General features: G+C 45.7%; 1 protein-coding gene across 28 annotated transcripts in view; it reads left to right on the forward strand.

Moving 5' to 3' along the window:
* Nucleotides 1–15,840, forward strand: part of KLC1 (kinesin light chain 1) — a 74,214-nt gene that overhangs the window by 39,154 nt on the left and 19,220 nt on the right. For 7 of the 28 annotated variants that reach the window (XM_005562302.4, XM_005562307.4, XM_065547528.1 and 4 more), the window contains exons 6-13: nt 2,610–2,697; nt 3,285–3,386; nt 7,053–7,226; nt 7,362–7,461; nt 9,635–9,684; nt 9,768–9,835; nt 11,482–11,590; nt 13,507–13,668. In XM_005562302.4, coding sequence (XP_005562359.1) covers nt 2,610–2,697; nt 3,285–3,386; nt 7,053–7,226; nt 7,362–7,461; nt 9,635–9,684; nt 9,768–9,835; nt 11,482–11,590; nt 13,507–13,668 — 853 coding nt within the window. The remainder of the gene's footprint in view (nt 1–2,609; nt 2,698–3,284; nt 3,387–7,052; nt 7,227–7,361; nt 7,462–9,634; nt 9,685–9,767; nt 9,836–11,481; nt 11,591–13,506; nt 13,669–15,840) is intronic. The other 21 variants (XM_005562305.4, XM_005562308.4, XM_005562312.4 and 18 more) reach the window with 3 other exon arrangements.

Genomic DNA, 15,840 nt, shown 5'->3' on the forward strand with positions numbered 1-15,840 from the left:
CAGCCTCCCAAGTAGCTGGGATTACAGGCGACTGCCACCACTCCTGGCTAATTTTTTCGGTTTTTACTAGAGACAGAGTTTCGCCATGTTGGCCAGGCTGTTCTCAAACTCCTGACCTCAGGTGATCCACCCACCTCATCCTCCCAAAGTGCTGGGATTACAGGCATGAACCACTGTGCCTGGACATTTTTTTTTTTTTTTTTGAGACAGAGTCTTGCTCTGTCACCCAGGCTGGAGTGCAATGGCACCATCTTGGCTCATTGCAATCTCTGCCTCCCGGGTTCAAGTGATTCTCCTGCCTTGGCCTCCCGAGTAGCTAGGATTACAGGTGCCCACCACCACGCCCGGCTAATTTTTTTTATTTTTAGTAGAGACAGGGTTTTATCATCTTGGTCAGGCTGGTCTCAAACTCCTGACCTCAGGTGACCCACCTGCCTTGGCCTCTCAAAGTGTTGGAATTACAGGGGTGAGCCACTGTGTCCAGCCTCGTTTAATTCTCATAACACTTTAGGTAGCTTATTTTATTTTATTTATTTTTATTTTTTTTAGACGGAGTTTCGCTCTTGTTGCCCAGGCTGGAGTGCAATGGCACGACCTCAGCTCACTGCAACCTCTGCCTCCTGGGTTCAAGCGATTCTGCTGTCTCAGCCTCCTGAGTAGCTGAGCTTACAGGCGCCTGCCCCATGCCCAGCTAATTTTTGTATTTTTAGTAGAGACAGGGTCTCGCCATGTTGGTCAGGCTGATCTTGAACTCTTGACCTCAGGTGATCCACCCACCTCGGCCTCCCAAAGTGCTGGGATTACAGGTGTGAGCCACCGTGCCCAGCCTTGGTAGCTTATTTTTAAATTGCATTTGCTACAATTCTCCTGCCTCAGCCTCCCAAGTAGCTGGGACTACAGGTGCATGCCGCCACGCCTGGCTAATTTTTTGTATTTTAGTAGAGATGGAATTTCACTGTGTTGCCCAGGCTTGTTTCGAACTCCTGAGCTTAGGCAGTCTGCCCGCCTCAGCCTCCCAAAGTGCTAGGATTGCAGGCGTGGCCACTACTTTTTGGAACTCCATTTTGTACTTGCCGACTTTCACAAAAAGTTTGAGGCAGCTTACAATAGCATGTAATAGGATGAAAAAAGAAACAACAGTATATTAATACTTGGCCAGAATTAGTGTGCTTCAGAGGTTCTAGAAGCCTTATTAGTCTTTCTCACGTTCTGCAGGGCAAAGCCTTGCCAGGCAGTTATTACTACTCAATTGAGAAAGATGTGTACTAAGTCTCAAAAGCAAATACTTGTTTTCAGTCATATCAGTAGTGAGTAGCATGCTTAAACTGAGAGTTCCTGGTTCTGGGGTGTTGCTGTTTTACTCCAATCCAGAAAGATTCTTCATTCCTCCATACTGAATAAAATGGAGGCAGATTGGGTACCAAATTCAGACATGGCAATATATTTACTTTTGTTTGCTGTTTTTTAAAAGGCTTTTTCAGTATACATGTAGCATATCATCTTATAGCAAGACTGTGCCAATAGATCACAGACTTGCTTTGTAGATGGGAAGGCTGGGACTGCGTGAGGTCACTTAATGTACCCAAAGCTGTGTAGCCGTTAACTGGCAGAGCCCAAGCTCAGACACTAGAATTAATTCTGTCTGATACCAAATGCAAGCTCGGTCCATTATTCCAGATTGTTGCACTTACTCTGTGCTGGCCAACTGGCATAGGCATGACAACACTGTAGTGTGGGGCATTATCTTCCCAGTGGCCTAGATGGGAAGGTCAAGTTTGGAAGCTAGTTGGGTCTGATTCCAGAGTTCACCTTGCCAGTCTGTTTATTGATGGATTTCCTTCCAGTGTTTTTTCCCCCACCCATAAGCTTGTGGTTTTTTTTTCTTTTTTTTTTTTTTGAGATAGAGTCTCGCTCTGTTGCCCAGGCTGGAGTGCAGTGGCGTGATCTCGGCTCACTGCAAGCTCCGCCTCCCGGGTTCATGCCATTCTCCTGCCTCAGCCTCCCGAGTAGCTGGTACTACAGGCGCCCGCGCCCACACCTGGCCAATTTTTTGTATTCTTAGTAGAGACGGGGTTTCACCATGTTGGCCAGGCTGGTCTTGGTCTCCTGACCTCGTGATCTGCCCGCCTCAGCCTCCCAAAGTGTTGGGATTACAGGCGTGAGCCACCATGCCTGGCCTCTTAAATAGTTTAAGCTTAACTTTTTTTTTCTGTAGTTGAAAATTACATTTAAAAAAGCTGTAATGAGGCCGGGCGCGGTGACTCACACCTGTAATCCCAGCACTTTGGGAGGCTGAGGCGAGTGGATCACAAAGTCAGGAGTTTGAAACCAGCCTGGCCAACATGGTGAAACCTCGTCTCTACTAAAAATACAAAAATTAGCCAGGCGTGGTGGCAGATGCCTGTAATCCCAGCTACTCGGGAGGCTGAGGCAGAGAATTGCTTGAACCCAGGAGGCGGAGATTGCAGTGAGCCAAGATGATGCCACCGCACTCCAGCCTGTGCAACAGAGTGAGACTCCGTCTCAGAAAAAAAAAAAAAAAAAAAAGCTGTAGTGATCTACATCTGAAACACTTATCTAAAACACTTAATGTGTGTTTTTCCATTTAGGGATCAGAATAAATACAAAGATGCAGCTAACCTACTGAATGATGCCTTGGCTATTCGTGAGAAAACTTTGGGCAAAGATCATCCTGCGGTTTGTATATCAAGTTCTTTCATTCTTTTTATATTTTATTTTCGCCATGTATTTCTTTTATCCAACTCATTTTACCATTAAACTCAACAGGGAAAGTTTAAGCACTGCCTTTTCGCTAGATGGTGCAGGTAGGAGGTCCTCACTTACTCAGTGCTAGTGATAGGCCAGAGCACATCTAATTTGTTTATGACCCCTCCTCACATGGATCACCAACTATTTTTTTATTGTAAATCAAATTGCATGTCCTTCTAGAAATTTTTTTCTGAATAATTACATTGTCTTCATTAAAATCTGGTCAGATTTGCATATGAATCTGTTTTGGTTGGCTTTGTGGCTTCCAGGGAAATTTTTTAAAAGTCGGTATTATGTTTTTGACGTTGATGTGTTTAATTTTAGTAGTCTGCAGTATTACTTTGTATAATCTATACTCCAGTGAATTGCGCTTTTCCTTTTAACTGAAGTCATAGTGTTCTCTCCGACTAAGAGTGCTTTACTGTATAGATTGAGTATAAATGAGTATGTGGTGTATAAATGTACTGTATTTGCTTATCTTTTACCATTCTTAGTGGTTCTCTCCGTGTTGACAGGTGGCAGCGACTTTGAATAACCTTGCAGTCCTTTATGGTAAGAGAGGGAAGTACAAAGAAGCAGAGCCGTTGTGCAAAAGAGCTCTGGAAATCCGAGAAAAGGTACAAAAGAAGGGGGCAGTCGTCGTCTTTGAGATTTGTGTGTGTGTGTGTGTGTGTGTGTGTGTGTGTGTGTGTGTGTGTGTTTTATTTATTTATTTTTTGAGATGAGTCTCGTTCTGTCACTGGGCTGGTGTGCGGTGGCGCGATCTCGGCTCACTGCAACCTCCACCTCCATGGTTCAAGTGGTTCTCCTGCCTCAGTCTTCCAAGTAGCTGGGACTACAGGCATGCAGCACCACGCCCAGCTAATTTTTGTATTTGTAGTAGAGATGGGGTTTCACCACGTTGGCCAGGATGTTCTCGATCTCTTGACCTCCTGATCTGCCCACCTCAGCCTCCCAAAGTGCTAGGATTACAGGCGTGAGCCACTATGCCCAGCCCTGTTTTTTGTGTTTTTAAAAATTTTTCAGTTTTAGGTTTTGAGAAATAACCACTGTGATGTGTTTTTAACTGACTATTAGCTGGAAACAACTCATTTAATTAGCGAATAGCCCACAAAAAGCCAGATTGGCCCATACAAATCAGCGTGGCTCATGCCTGTAATCCCAGCACTTTGGGAGTCCAAAGTGGGGGGATCACTTGAGCCTAGAAAGTTCAAGATCAGCTTGGGTAACATAGTGAGACCTCGTCTCTAAAGAAAAAAAAGAAAAGAAGGTCCAGTTATGAAACGTGTGCATTTAGAAAGGTGCAGTCCTGAGTCTGGTGCCGTCCAAGGTGGCCTAGAAGTGATTCTGATTGAAGAAGACATGTCTAAGGACTAGAGATGGAAAGCCTGGGAGCATTGCATTTGACAGTGGAACATGTGCTTGTCATTAAGAAAACCATGATAGTTTAAAGATAAATTTACCGCCGGGCGCGGTGGCTTACGCCTGTAATCCCAGCACTTTGGGAGGCCAAGGCGGGCGGATCACAAGGTCAGGAGATTGAGACCACGGTGAAACCCCGTCTCTACTAAAAGTACAAAAAATTAGCCAGGCGCTGTGGCGGGCGCCTCTAGTCCCAGCTAGTCAGGAGGCTGAGGCAGGAGAATGGCGTGAACCTGGGAGGCGGAGCTTGCAGTGAGCCGAGATCGTGCCACTGCACTCCAGCCTGGGGGAGAGAGCGAGACTCCGTCTCAAAAAAAAAAAAAAAAAAAAGATACATTTACCAAATACGCTTTATGAAGCTGAAAAATGAAATAATTATTATAACTAAAGATTAACTCAGAGCTATAGATTGAGTCAATGTCATGTATATTTAATACCAGCTGCTACAGTTTATGGTAATTAGGTATTGAAAAAATATAACGTAACTTGTTGATTTCAGCAGTGCTCTGTATGACAGTCTCTTCAGATGTTACAGAGATTGAGGTATCAGGTCTGTCTGATGAGTAACCACAAATTGTTTTTTTTTTTTCTCTGAGACGGAGTCTTGCTCTGTCGCCCAGGCTGGAGTACAGGGGCACAATCTCGGCTCACTGCAGCCTCTGCGGCCCGGATTCTGGGGATTCTCCTGCCTCAGCCTCCTGGGTAGCTGGGATTACAGGCATGTGCCACCACGCCTGGCTAATTTTTTTTTTTTTTTTTTTTTGAGACGGAGTTTCGCTCTGTCACCCAGGCTGGAGTGCAGTGGCCGGATCTCGGCTCACTGCAAGCTCCGCCTCCCAGGTTCACGCCATTCTCCTGCCTCAGCCTCCCGAGTAGCTGGGACTATAGGCGCCCGCCACCTCGCCCGGCTAGTTTTTTGTATTTTTTAGTAGAGACGGGGTTTCACCGTGTTAGCCAGGATGGTCTCGATCTCCTGACCTCGTGATCCGCCCGTCTCGGCCTCCCAAAGTGCTGAGATTACAGGCGTGAGCCACTGCGCCCGGCCGCCTGGCTAATTTTTGTATTTTTTAGTAGAGATGGGCTTTCACCATGTTGGCCAGGCTGATCTCGAACTCCTGACCTCAGGTGATCCATCTGCCTCAGCCTCCCACAGTGCTGGGATTATAGGCATGAGCCACTGCGCCCAGCCACACAAATGGTATTTTAACTTGGTATTTTTAGTGATTATTTATCAGTGATTCTTATCAGTTAATTTTGAGCCACATGGCAAGGAATTGGGGGAGAAAGAATGAAAAGGGGCTCCTTATCAGATTATACAGGTAACATTACATTAAGCCGTCAAATCTGCATGTTTCTGAAATAGAATGGTCGAATTTGGGGTGGGCTGGAGTTAAAGTCAGGGACAGCACAAAAGTACTAAATCAAGAATTAGGAACCATATAAGATGACCTGCCAAATTCATTCATATATTTACCCTTTCATTCATTTCGAGCCCCCTGCTTAGAGTTGGTGATTTACAGATCAGAGATGTAGTCCCTCCCACTAGGACACAGTCCACTGGACAGACTGAGGACCGCAGAGGGCACAGCAGCGTCTAGAATAGAGAGCTCTGGGAAGACATGGAGTGCGGGTTCCTGCGGGCCACAGCCAGGGGATGTTGGGGATGGTTTCTCAGGGAAGGTTGGTGTTGGAACTGCACCTTGAATAATTGAGTTAAAAATGTCCTAGGCAGGGAGAGGTAGGGAATGCAGAAAGGAGTAGAGAGGCAGCTTACCTCCCTGCGGACCACATGTGTAAAGGCACAAAGCAGAGAGAACTCATCACTTGTTCAAGGTACTGAAGGAGGACGTTAGTGTTCATTCATCCATCTGTGTGCCAGGCACCTTTTTAGATGCAGTGATTACACTGGTGAAGAAAAGAGACAAAGAATTTGCACTCTTGGGGCTTACATTGTAATAAAGAATATTCAAGGTAGTTCAGAGCAGTGATTCTTACAAAGAAAGAACAACCAGGTGATATGCCTGCGAGTTCACTAGGTGAGGTGGGGTGAGGGCTCCCTTAATTTGGTATAGGGAGGTCCCCTTTGAGGGGAACTGAAGAGAACCCTGAAGGATAAGTCATTGCTAGTGGGGAGGGCCAGGAGAAGAGCGTCCTGGGCAACTGGGACAGCTGTGGGCTCCTCCAGAACCTGGCAGTAAAACTCACATAGCCCTTACAAAGCCCATTTTCCTTATCTTCAAAATGTGCCTAATATGTACATTTGTACACAGTACAATAAATGTACATACAATGTACCTACCGTGAAGGATTACTGCAATAATTAATGCAGCTAAAGAAAATGAGCACAGTTCCCTCCCTCCCCTCATAAATAAGAATTTGAGGCCGGGCGCGGTGGCTCAAGCCTGTAATCCCAGCACTTTGGGAGGCCGAGACGGGCGGATCACGAGGTCAGGAGATCGAGACCATCCTGGCTAACATGGTGAAACCCCGTCTCTACTAAGAAATACAAAAAATAGCTGGGCGAGGTGGCAGCGCCTGTAGTCCCAGCTACTCGGGAGGCTGAGGCCGGAGAATGGCGTGAACCCGGGAGGCGGAGCTTGCAGTGAGCTGAGATCCGGCCACTGCACTCCAGCCTGGGCGACGGCGCGAGACTCCGTCTCAAAAAAAAAAAAAAAAAAAGAATTTGATAAATTCTGGTTATTTTGTTATTACATGGTGTGAGGAGCCAGTTAAGGATTTAAATCTGAAAGTGTAGCACAGTCGTGCTTATGTTGAGGAAGATCATAATGTGACAGTAGGGTGGAGAATGGATTGGATGGGAGCAGAACAAGTGTCTCTAATACACTGTTTTTTATTCCCAGGTTTTGGGGAAGGATCACCCCGATGTTGCCAAGCAGTTAAATAACTTGGCCTTACTGTGCCAGAACCAGGGCAAGTATGAAGAAGTAGAATATTATTATCAAAGAGCCCTCGAGATCTACCAGACAAAACTGGGACCTGATGACCCCAACGTGGCTAAGACAAAAAATAACCTGGTGTGTTGACTGGCATAGCATTAGGGAGGTGGCCAGGAGTGCTTTCTTCCCAAGCCCAAATACTTCTTTAACTGTAGGTTAAATTTATGCTTTATTTACATCTGAAAGATAAGAAATATTTTATTTTATTTTAAGGCATCCTGCTATCTGAAACAAGGAAAGTTCAAGCAAGCAGAAACACTGTACAAAGAGATTCTCACTCGTGCACATGAAAGGGAGTTTGGTTCTGTAGATGGTAAGAAATATACTCCCGTCTCAAATGAATTTCATTGTATAATGACTTGACTAATAATATACTAATAGTATTAGTTACTGTTTATTAAGCACTTAACTGTGTACATTATTAAGCTAAATAGTTTAAATGTGTGATTTTACTTGACTTTCACAGCAGTCCTGTGCAGCGGGTCAAACATTACCCCATTTTAAAAGCAAAGATACCACAGGCCAGGTGCGGTGGCTCATGCCTGTAATCCCAGCACTTTGGGAGCCCGAGGCAGGCGGATCACGAGGTCAGGAAATCGAGACCATCCTGGCCAACATCGCGAAACCCCGTCTGTACTAAAAATACAAAAAATTAGCTGGGCGTGGTGGTGGGTGCCTGTACTATAGTCCCAGCTACTCAGGAGGCTGAGGCAGGAGAATGGCATGAACCCGGGAGGCGGAGCTTGCAGTGAGCCAAGATCGCACCACTGCACTCCAGCCTGGGCAACAGAGCGAGACTCCGTCTCAAAAAAAAAAAAAAAGCAGCAGCAGCAAGGACGCCACAGACTAAGTGACTTGCATGAGGCCTTGTAACTGAGAAGCAGTTAGACTGGGATTGCAGTGCCCAGAGCCCATATCATGTCCTCATTGCAGAGACTTACACAATTCACACAGAAATGGAGACGGGAGCATCACCCACATCCATCTTCACGTTCTCACTGCAGAGACATACCCAATTCATGCAGAAATGGAAAGAGGAGAATCACCCAAATCCATCTTTTCACATTTTTAATGTCTTTCCTTCCTTCTGTGCCTTTGGTTTACAGATTTCAAACCATACCGTCCATATCATCATGTATACTGCTTATTTTCTTTACATTTTTAGTGTGAGTACCTTTCAGTCATAAAAATATTTTCATAAACATGATTTTAAGATGGCTTTTTCCCCCATGGCATGGGTCTGTTGGTTGTCTAGAAACTTGGGTGAGTGTTCCGAGAAGATGACTTAAAATGATTATTGATTTGTATGCTTTCTTTCTTTCCTTCCTTTTCTTTCTTTTTTTTTTTTTTTTGAGGCGGAATTTCGCTCTTGTTGCCCAGGCTGGAGTGCAATGGCATGATCCCGGCTGACTGCAACCTCCGCCTCCTGGATTCAAGTGATTTTCCTGCCTCAGCCTCCCGAGTAGCCGGGATTACAGGCGCACATCACCACACCTGGCTAATTTTTGTATTTTTAGTAGAGACAAGTTTCACCATGTTAGGCTGGTCTCGAACTCTTGACCTCAGGTCATCCTCCTGCCTCAGTCCCCCAAAGTGCTGGGATTACAGGTGTGAGCCACTGCGCCCAGCCTTGATTTATATCTTTTCTACTTTTGCTACCAACATCTTACTACTTTTTCTTAGACTATTGTTTAATGCTTTTGTTTAGCGCTCACATTCTGAATACTCCCTTGTGCTACTTGAGCAGCTAACATTTTAGCGGTTACGTTACAGGGTCCTAGCATTTGTTGGGGTGTCTTCACAGTTGATCACCTGTCTCAGAACATTGATTCTGCACCCTGTGTCTTAACCTGTTGCTTGGTGTCCAGCTCTGTCTTCCATAGACTTTTTCCTGCAGTGTGAACTTAATCTGTCCATGCTGTAAGTAGTAGTATCTAACAAGGATCGTATAAAAAAGAAAACAGGCTGGGCGTGGTGGCTCACGCCTGTAATCCTAACACTTAGGGAGGCTGAGGCAGGTGGATCACTTGAAGTCAGGAGTTTGAGACCAGCCTGGCCAACATGGCGAAACCCCATCTCTACTAAAAATACAAAAAAATTAGCTGGGCGTGGTGGCGGGCGCCTATAATCCCAGCTACTTCAGAGGCTGAGGCAGGAGAGTCGCTTGAACCCAGGAGGTGGAGGTTGCAGTGAGGCGAGAGCACACCACTGCACTCCAGCCTGGGCAACAGAGTGAGACTCCATCTTAAAACAAAACAAAACAAAAAAAAGCAGCCACCGAGGCTTAATGACTTCTGTTTTACTTAGCAGGCTCTGTTATCCTTCATTTGTAGTACAAGTTAAGTATCCATTACCCAAAGTGCTCCAACATTTGAAACTTTTCGAGTGCTGACTTGACCCTCAAAGGAAATTCCCCTTAGAGCAGTTCAGATTTTGGAGTTTTGGATTAGCGATGCTCAACCTGTATGCTGTGTTTTCTTCCCTAGATGAAAATAAACCCATCTGGATGCATGCTGAAGAAAGAGAAGAATGCAAAGTAAGAATGTATTATTTTGAGATTTTCTAAATTGTATATCCTGCATTCAGGATATTCATTTGAAATTATTTGTTGTAATTTAGGGAAAGCAAAAGGATGGGACGTCTTTTGGAGAGTATGGCGGCTGGTACAAAGCCTGCAAAGTTGATAGGTATGTCTGGAATCGCGTTTGGCTGGAAAAACTGAAAAGCAGGGGGAAGGTAATTGTGTTCTACAGGGCAGCTTATAAATGACCGATGTATAGTGTTCCTTAAGTGCACAGTCCCATGTTTTTCCCAAATTCCAATGTAAAAAACCCCACTAACTTTGTAAATGAGATCATTTACATGTATAAAACCCACCATCATATTAGGCTGGTGCAAAGGTAATTGCCTTACTTTTACATTTAATGGTAGAAACCATACAGCAAATTCATGACAAGCGTGCCAGCGGGCCTGGGAAGGCCAGCCCCTCACACACAGCACTGGAGACACAGATCCACACACGCTTCTTTTCCTCATGGCCCATGGGGCCTTGTCCTCTGCAGAGGGAAGTGTAGGCCCCTCCATGGCCAGCCCTAGAGCCTTGCCTCTTGGGCCTGAGCCTGTGCTGACTGCCGTCTGTGATGGCTGCCGTACCTGGGTCCAGGTGGCTCACCTGTTTTACTGCCTTTCCGCTCTTTTTTTTTTTTTTTTTTGAGACGGAGTTTCGTTGTTGTCACCCAGGCTGGAGTGCAATGGCGCGATCTTGGCTTACTGCAATCTCCACCTCCCAGGTTCAAGCGATTCTCCTGCCTCAGCCTCCTGAGTAGCTGGGACTACAGGCGCCTGCCACCATGCCCGGCTAATTTTTGTATTTTTAGTAGGGACAGAGTTTCACCATGTTGGCCAGGGTGGTTTTGAACTCCTGACCTCAGGTGATCCACCCACCTTGGCCTCCCAGAGTGCTGGGATTATAGGCGTGAGCCACCGTGTCTTTCCACTCTTAACTTTCCTCATCCTTTGAGACTCAGCCTACCATTCATCTATTTTCAGAAAACTCTCGGAACCCTCTCCAGGGCTCCCATAACACTTACCATAGATTACTTGTTTCAGAGACATAGAAAATAGCTTATTTCTGTACCCAAAATGCCTATTGTAAGAAAGTGAACAGAAATCTCTCGAAGTACTTATCTATGCTAAAATGAATCTAGGTTTATTTATAATTTTTTAAAATAAGTCTGCTCTATCAAGAATGCAGAAACATCAAGCCTAATTATACAGTTTGAAAAATAAAAAAGAACACAGAAACACAGCCGTCCTCTCGGCCATCTGCTTATTGCTTCCCTGGTACATGAAGCATTTATCCTCTGCCCTCACACCCCACTGATAGGGAGGGTCTGCTTTGCTCTCTTCTCCCCTGTACTTGAGGGAGACGGGAGCACGTGAGCAGCACCATGCAGAGCACTGTTTGTCATTATTGCCAGTGCGGACCAAGGTGTCTCCAGGGAAAGCATGCTGATCACCACACAGACCTGGCCCGGAAGTTTCTGTTGACAGAGTGGCCAGTGGTCTGTGAGAGCCGCCTCAGCCTGGATGGGGTATGGTGTTAGCCTGGCCTGAGGGGGCTGTGTACAGGAAGGGCCAGGGTTATAGGAGGCAGAGCTACTTGAGAAGGAAGAACTCTTCATAATTTTACAGTTTCAAAAAAGTACAAGAGAAAGTTAAAATATAGTCAAGCCAAAACATAAATCTGTCAGTCCTTTAGATTATGTGCTGTTGATAGTGGTTGTTCACAGCTTATATGTCACAGTTCTATATGTCATGTGCTTTCTTACAGTCCAACTGTTACAACCACTCTAAAAAACCTTGGGGCACTTTACAGACGTCAAGGCAAATTTGAAGCTGCAGAAACATTAGAAGAAGCTGCCATGAGGTCTCGTAAACAGGTCAGTCATACTTCTGTCCTTAACCGGCCCTTGGGAACTTTGAATTTAATGGTTCTCTTTTACATGACTTTTGTTGAAAACTTGATTTAGAAATAGAAAATGTTGATTATTTTAGTTTGAACAAATAAAGTTATATTGTTTAAAAGAGCGTGAAGCCGGGCACAGTGGTTCACACCTGTAATCCCAGCACTTTGGGAGGCCAACGTGGGCAGATCACCTGAGGTCAGGAGTTCGAGACCAGCCTGGCCAACATGGTGAAACCCTGTCCCTACTAAAAATATAAAAATTAGCCTGGCGTGGTGTGGCACATGCCTGTAATCCTGTAATCCCAGCTACTCGGGAGGCTGAGACAGCAGAATCGCTTGAACCTGGGAGGTGGAGGCTGCAGTGAGCCGAGATCACGCCACTGCACTCCAGCCGCCTGGGTGACAGAATGAGACTCCGTCTCAATTGAAAAAAAAACAAAAAAAAGCAAAAAAAAAACAAAAAAAACACCAAAGGCGTGAGACTGGGCGCAGTGGCTCACACCTGAATCCCAGCACTTTGGGGAGGCCAACGTGGGCAGATCACCGGTGGTCAGGAGTTTGAGACCAGCCTGGCTAGCATGGCAAAACCCCATCTCTACTAAAAATACAGTGCAGTGGCACAAGCCTGTAGTCCCAGCTACTCGAGAGGCTGAGGCAGGAGAGTTGCTTGAACTCAGGAGGCAGACGTTGCAGTGAGCCAAGATCACGCCACTGCACTCCAGCCTGGGCAACAGACCGAGACTCCGTCTCAAAAAGTAAATTAAATTAAAATAAAATAAAATAACATGAATATGACCCCAAAAGCATGAACAGCAAAATAAAAACTAGGTAACTAGATCTGTTGGATTCACCAAAGTTAAAAACTATTGTGCATCTAAGGACATCATCAAGAAAGTGAAAGGGGCTGGGCGTGGTGGTGAGCACCTGTAATTCCTGCACTTTGGCAGGCTGAGGTGGGGGGAATCCCTTGAGCTCAGGAGTTCGAAACCAACCTGGGCAACATAGTGATACTATGTCTCTACAAAAATTTTTTAAAAAAATTAGCCAAGTGTGTTGGCCCATGCCTGTGGTCCCAGCTATTTGGTAGTCTGAGGTGGGAGGATCGCTTGAACCCGGGAGGTGGAGGTTACAGTGAGCTTAGATGATACCACTGCACTCCAGTCTGGGCAACAGAGAGAGACCCTGTCTCAAAGGAAAAAAAGAAAAAGAAAAAGTGAAAGGACACCCATGCAATGGGGGAAGATATTTGCAAATGATGTATCTCATAAGGTTTTGGTATCCAGAAAAAAAGGCAACCCAATTAAAAAATGAGCACAGGACCTGAATAGACATTTTCCTGAAGATGATAGACAGATGGTCAACAATCACATGAAAAGACACTCAACATCTTTAGTCATTATAGAAATAGTAACTGAAGTCACAGCGAGATACTACCTCATCCCCACTAGACTGGCTATAATAAAAAAGAGAACAAATGGAAAATAACAGGTGTTGGTGAGGATGCGGAGAGGCTGGAACTCTCATGTCTTCTTGCTGGTGGGAATGTAAAATGGTGCAGGCACTGGAGAAGTTTGATGGCTTATCTAAAAGTTAAACTTAGAAAACCACATGGCCCAGCTGTTCCAGTCCTAGATACAGACCCAGAATGATTGAACATGGACACACACCCTGTGCAACCCAAGCCCCGTCACTGTTCCCCTAAGGGGTCCTTTGTGTTTCTCTCCAGTTTCCCGCCTCCACCCTCACCCGCTCCAAGGAACCACTGTTCCAGTTTTTTTCCCTCCAGTGATTAAGAACTGGTATTTTGTTTTCTAGCCAAGTATCTCAGAAATACTTAAGAAAATCTGAAGTGCTAATGGGTCCAACCATTTTCCCTTGCCTGGCTCACAGGGTCTTGACAATGTTCACAAACAGAGGGTGGCGGAAGTGCTCAATGACCCTGAGAACATGGAGAAGCGCAGGAGCCGTGAGAGCCTCAACGTGGACGTGGTCAAGTACGAGAGTGGCCCTGACGGAGGGGAGGAAGTGAGTATGAGCGTAGAGTGGAACGGGGTAAGTACAGTACACAGCGGGCACGTGCTCCGGGAGGCGCCCCCAAGTGGCGCTTGCCAGGCCTTCCTCCTGTCTCATGTGCTAGACCTTCTGCTTTTGTCAAATTAAGTGCCAATTAAGCTTTCTGTAAGTTCTTTACTTCTGCTAATACTTAAGTCTGTTATTTGTTTAAAGTGGTAATTTTCTTCTCAGGAATCCATGAAAGCTGTTTGGCTTAACTTTGAGCACTTAAATGCTGATTGAGTGTCCTGGCTATTTAAAGCATGATCCCTCTCTGGTTTCATTTTAATATCAGGATCAGTGTGGCAGGTAACTAACTTGCTTCTTTAACTCACCCATTTCATTGCTAACTCCAGTGCTCCTAACTTCACTGACCAGGCTGCTCTAGATTTTGTTAGAATGAGTTGAAATGCTTTAAAGGGAGATGCTGTGTAAGTAGAATTTGTTTTTAGAAAACGGGTCAGAACCAAGAGCTTAGGTGGCTGCTCTCTTGATGTCCTGCGCGTCCTGCATTTCACCTGAGAGGGTGTCCAGATCTTTGGGGCTCTTCATGGTTGCCAGCCCCCATGTGCCTGAGAGGCTGCACAGGCCCCTCTAGGTTTTACTGGTTTGCCCCTGGAAATTCCTCACCACTGCTGTTTATCCAGTGGTTGCCAAAGACCGTGTGGCCTTCTGGACATTTTTTCTCCAGTGAATTTTTTAGCACATGGATTTTTTTTTTAATACACAAGCTGGTGTCTTTGGTATTTTGCTTTTGTCAGGGAGAGTTGAAGGCGACTTTTGACTCATCTAGGGGCACAGTTGGTTTTTTGAAGTTGCCATAGTGCAGTTTGATTAGTTATAATTCTACACATGTTCTGCCAAATTGTAGTTTTGGGCCTTCTTATAATGTAAATCCTTTTATTCTTTAAGGATTTTCTATAGCTATAGCAATTTGGTAGGAGCTAGCATTCTAAATAAATATTTTATAAAAAATGTTAGTAGCAAAATTTGAGGGAGAACATTCTCTTTGACTGTCTTTATCTGGCAGCTTTCTTGCTTTGGTTTTTTTTCTGTGCCAAGACAACCAATCAGCATCAGCTTTGCCCACTCAGCCCCAGTGGGGCAGTAGTCTAAAACTGAAATCCTGGCCCGCAGGCCTCCCTGTCGCCCGCATTCTGTCAGAACTGTGTACTGTACTCTTCTCTTGGTTGCTGTCATACCTGCATGCTTCGTATAGAAGGGAAGTCCTTTATCTAGGCTCTAGGAGCCAGGGTGCAGATTGTGATACTCTTGAATGAAGTTCTGGAGGAGGTTTCTCTTGAGACAGTATTTCTAGGTCCATGTTGACATGAAATCATCTGATGATAAAATTGTGACAATTCAGAGCTCTGTTACCATCTTAAAGATGGACTCGGAGAGGAAGGAGAACTGCTCGTGTGCACTGCAGCGGGTTCATGTGCAGGTGTCCTCGTCACGTGTCCACTGCAGCGGGTTCGAGTGCAGGTGTCCCCGTCAGGCCCGCGGGCTGGAAGTGTCGCTGCTGTGGATGAAGCAGCTGCCCCTCCGCGTGCCTGTTGATTTCCTCCCTCCACGCTTCCTTTCTCACTCTGGACACCTGATTACATACACGCTTCCTTTCTCACTCTGGACACCTGATTACATAGGCTGTGCGCAGGCTGTGTTTCCGGTGTGTCCCTTTCGTGAGCAATATACTTGGTAGCTCTGCAGCTTTGATGGAATTCATCCCAGGAAGCGTTGGCTATGGGTGATCTACCAAAACAATCTGAGTTTTAAATTGTCCAGTGCAGTGGTTCCTAAACTCATTTTGCGCATGGAGGCAGCCCCGTCTTCAGATGGAGTCTTAGATAAAGTGAGTGAATTCACTGGGCGGGCCGGCTGAGGCTGCCTCAGAGTCTTCACAGGAAGACCTTGGCCCCCAACCCGATCTCCCCACAACTCTTAAGGTTCTGAGAAGGCAGAATGCTGAACTCGACCAACTTGTGATTTTCTTTTCTTCCTCCCGAGACAGAGTCTCGCTCTGTTGCCCAGGCTGGAGTGCAGTGGTGCTGTCTTGGCTCACTGCAACCTCTGCCTCCTGGTTCAAGCAATTCTCTTGCTTCAGCCTCCTGAGTAGCTCGAATTACAGGCGTACGCCACCATACCTGGCTAATTGTTTTATTTTTAGTAGAG

The sequence above is a fragment of the Macaca fascicularis genome, chromosome 7 (assembly GCF_037993035.2).
Source record: "Macaca fascicularis isolate 582-1 chromosome 7, T2T-MFA8v1.1".
Classification (NCBI taxonomy): domain Eukaryota; kingdom Metazoa; phylum Chordata; class Mammalia; order Primates; family Cercopithecidae; genus Macaca; species Macaca fascicularis.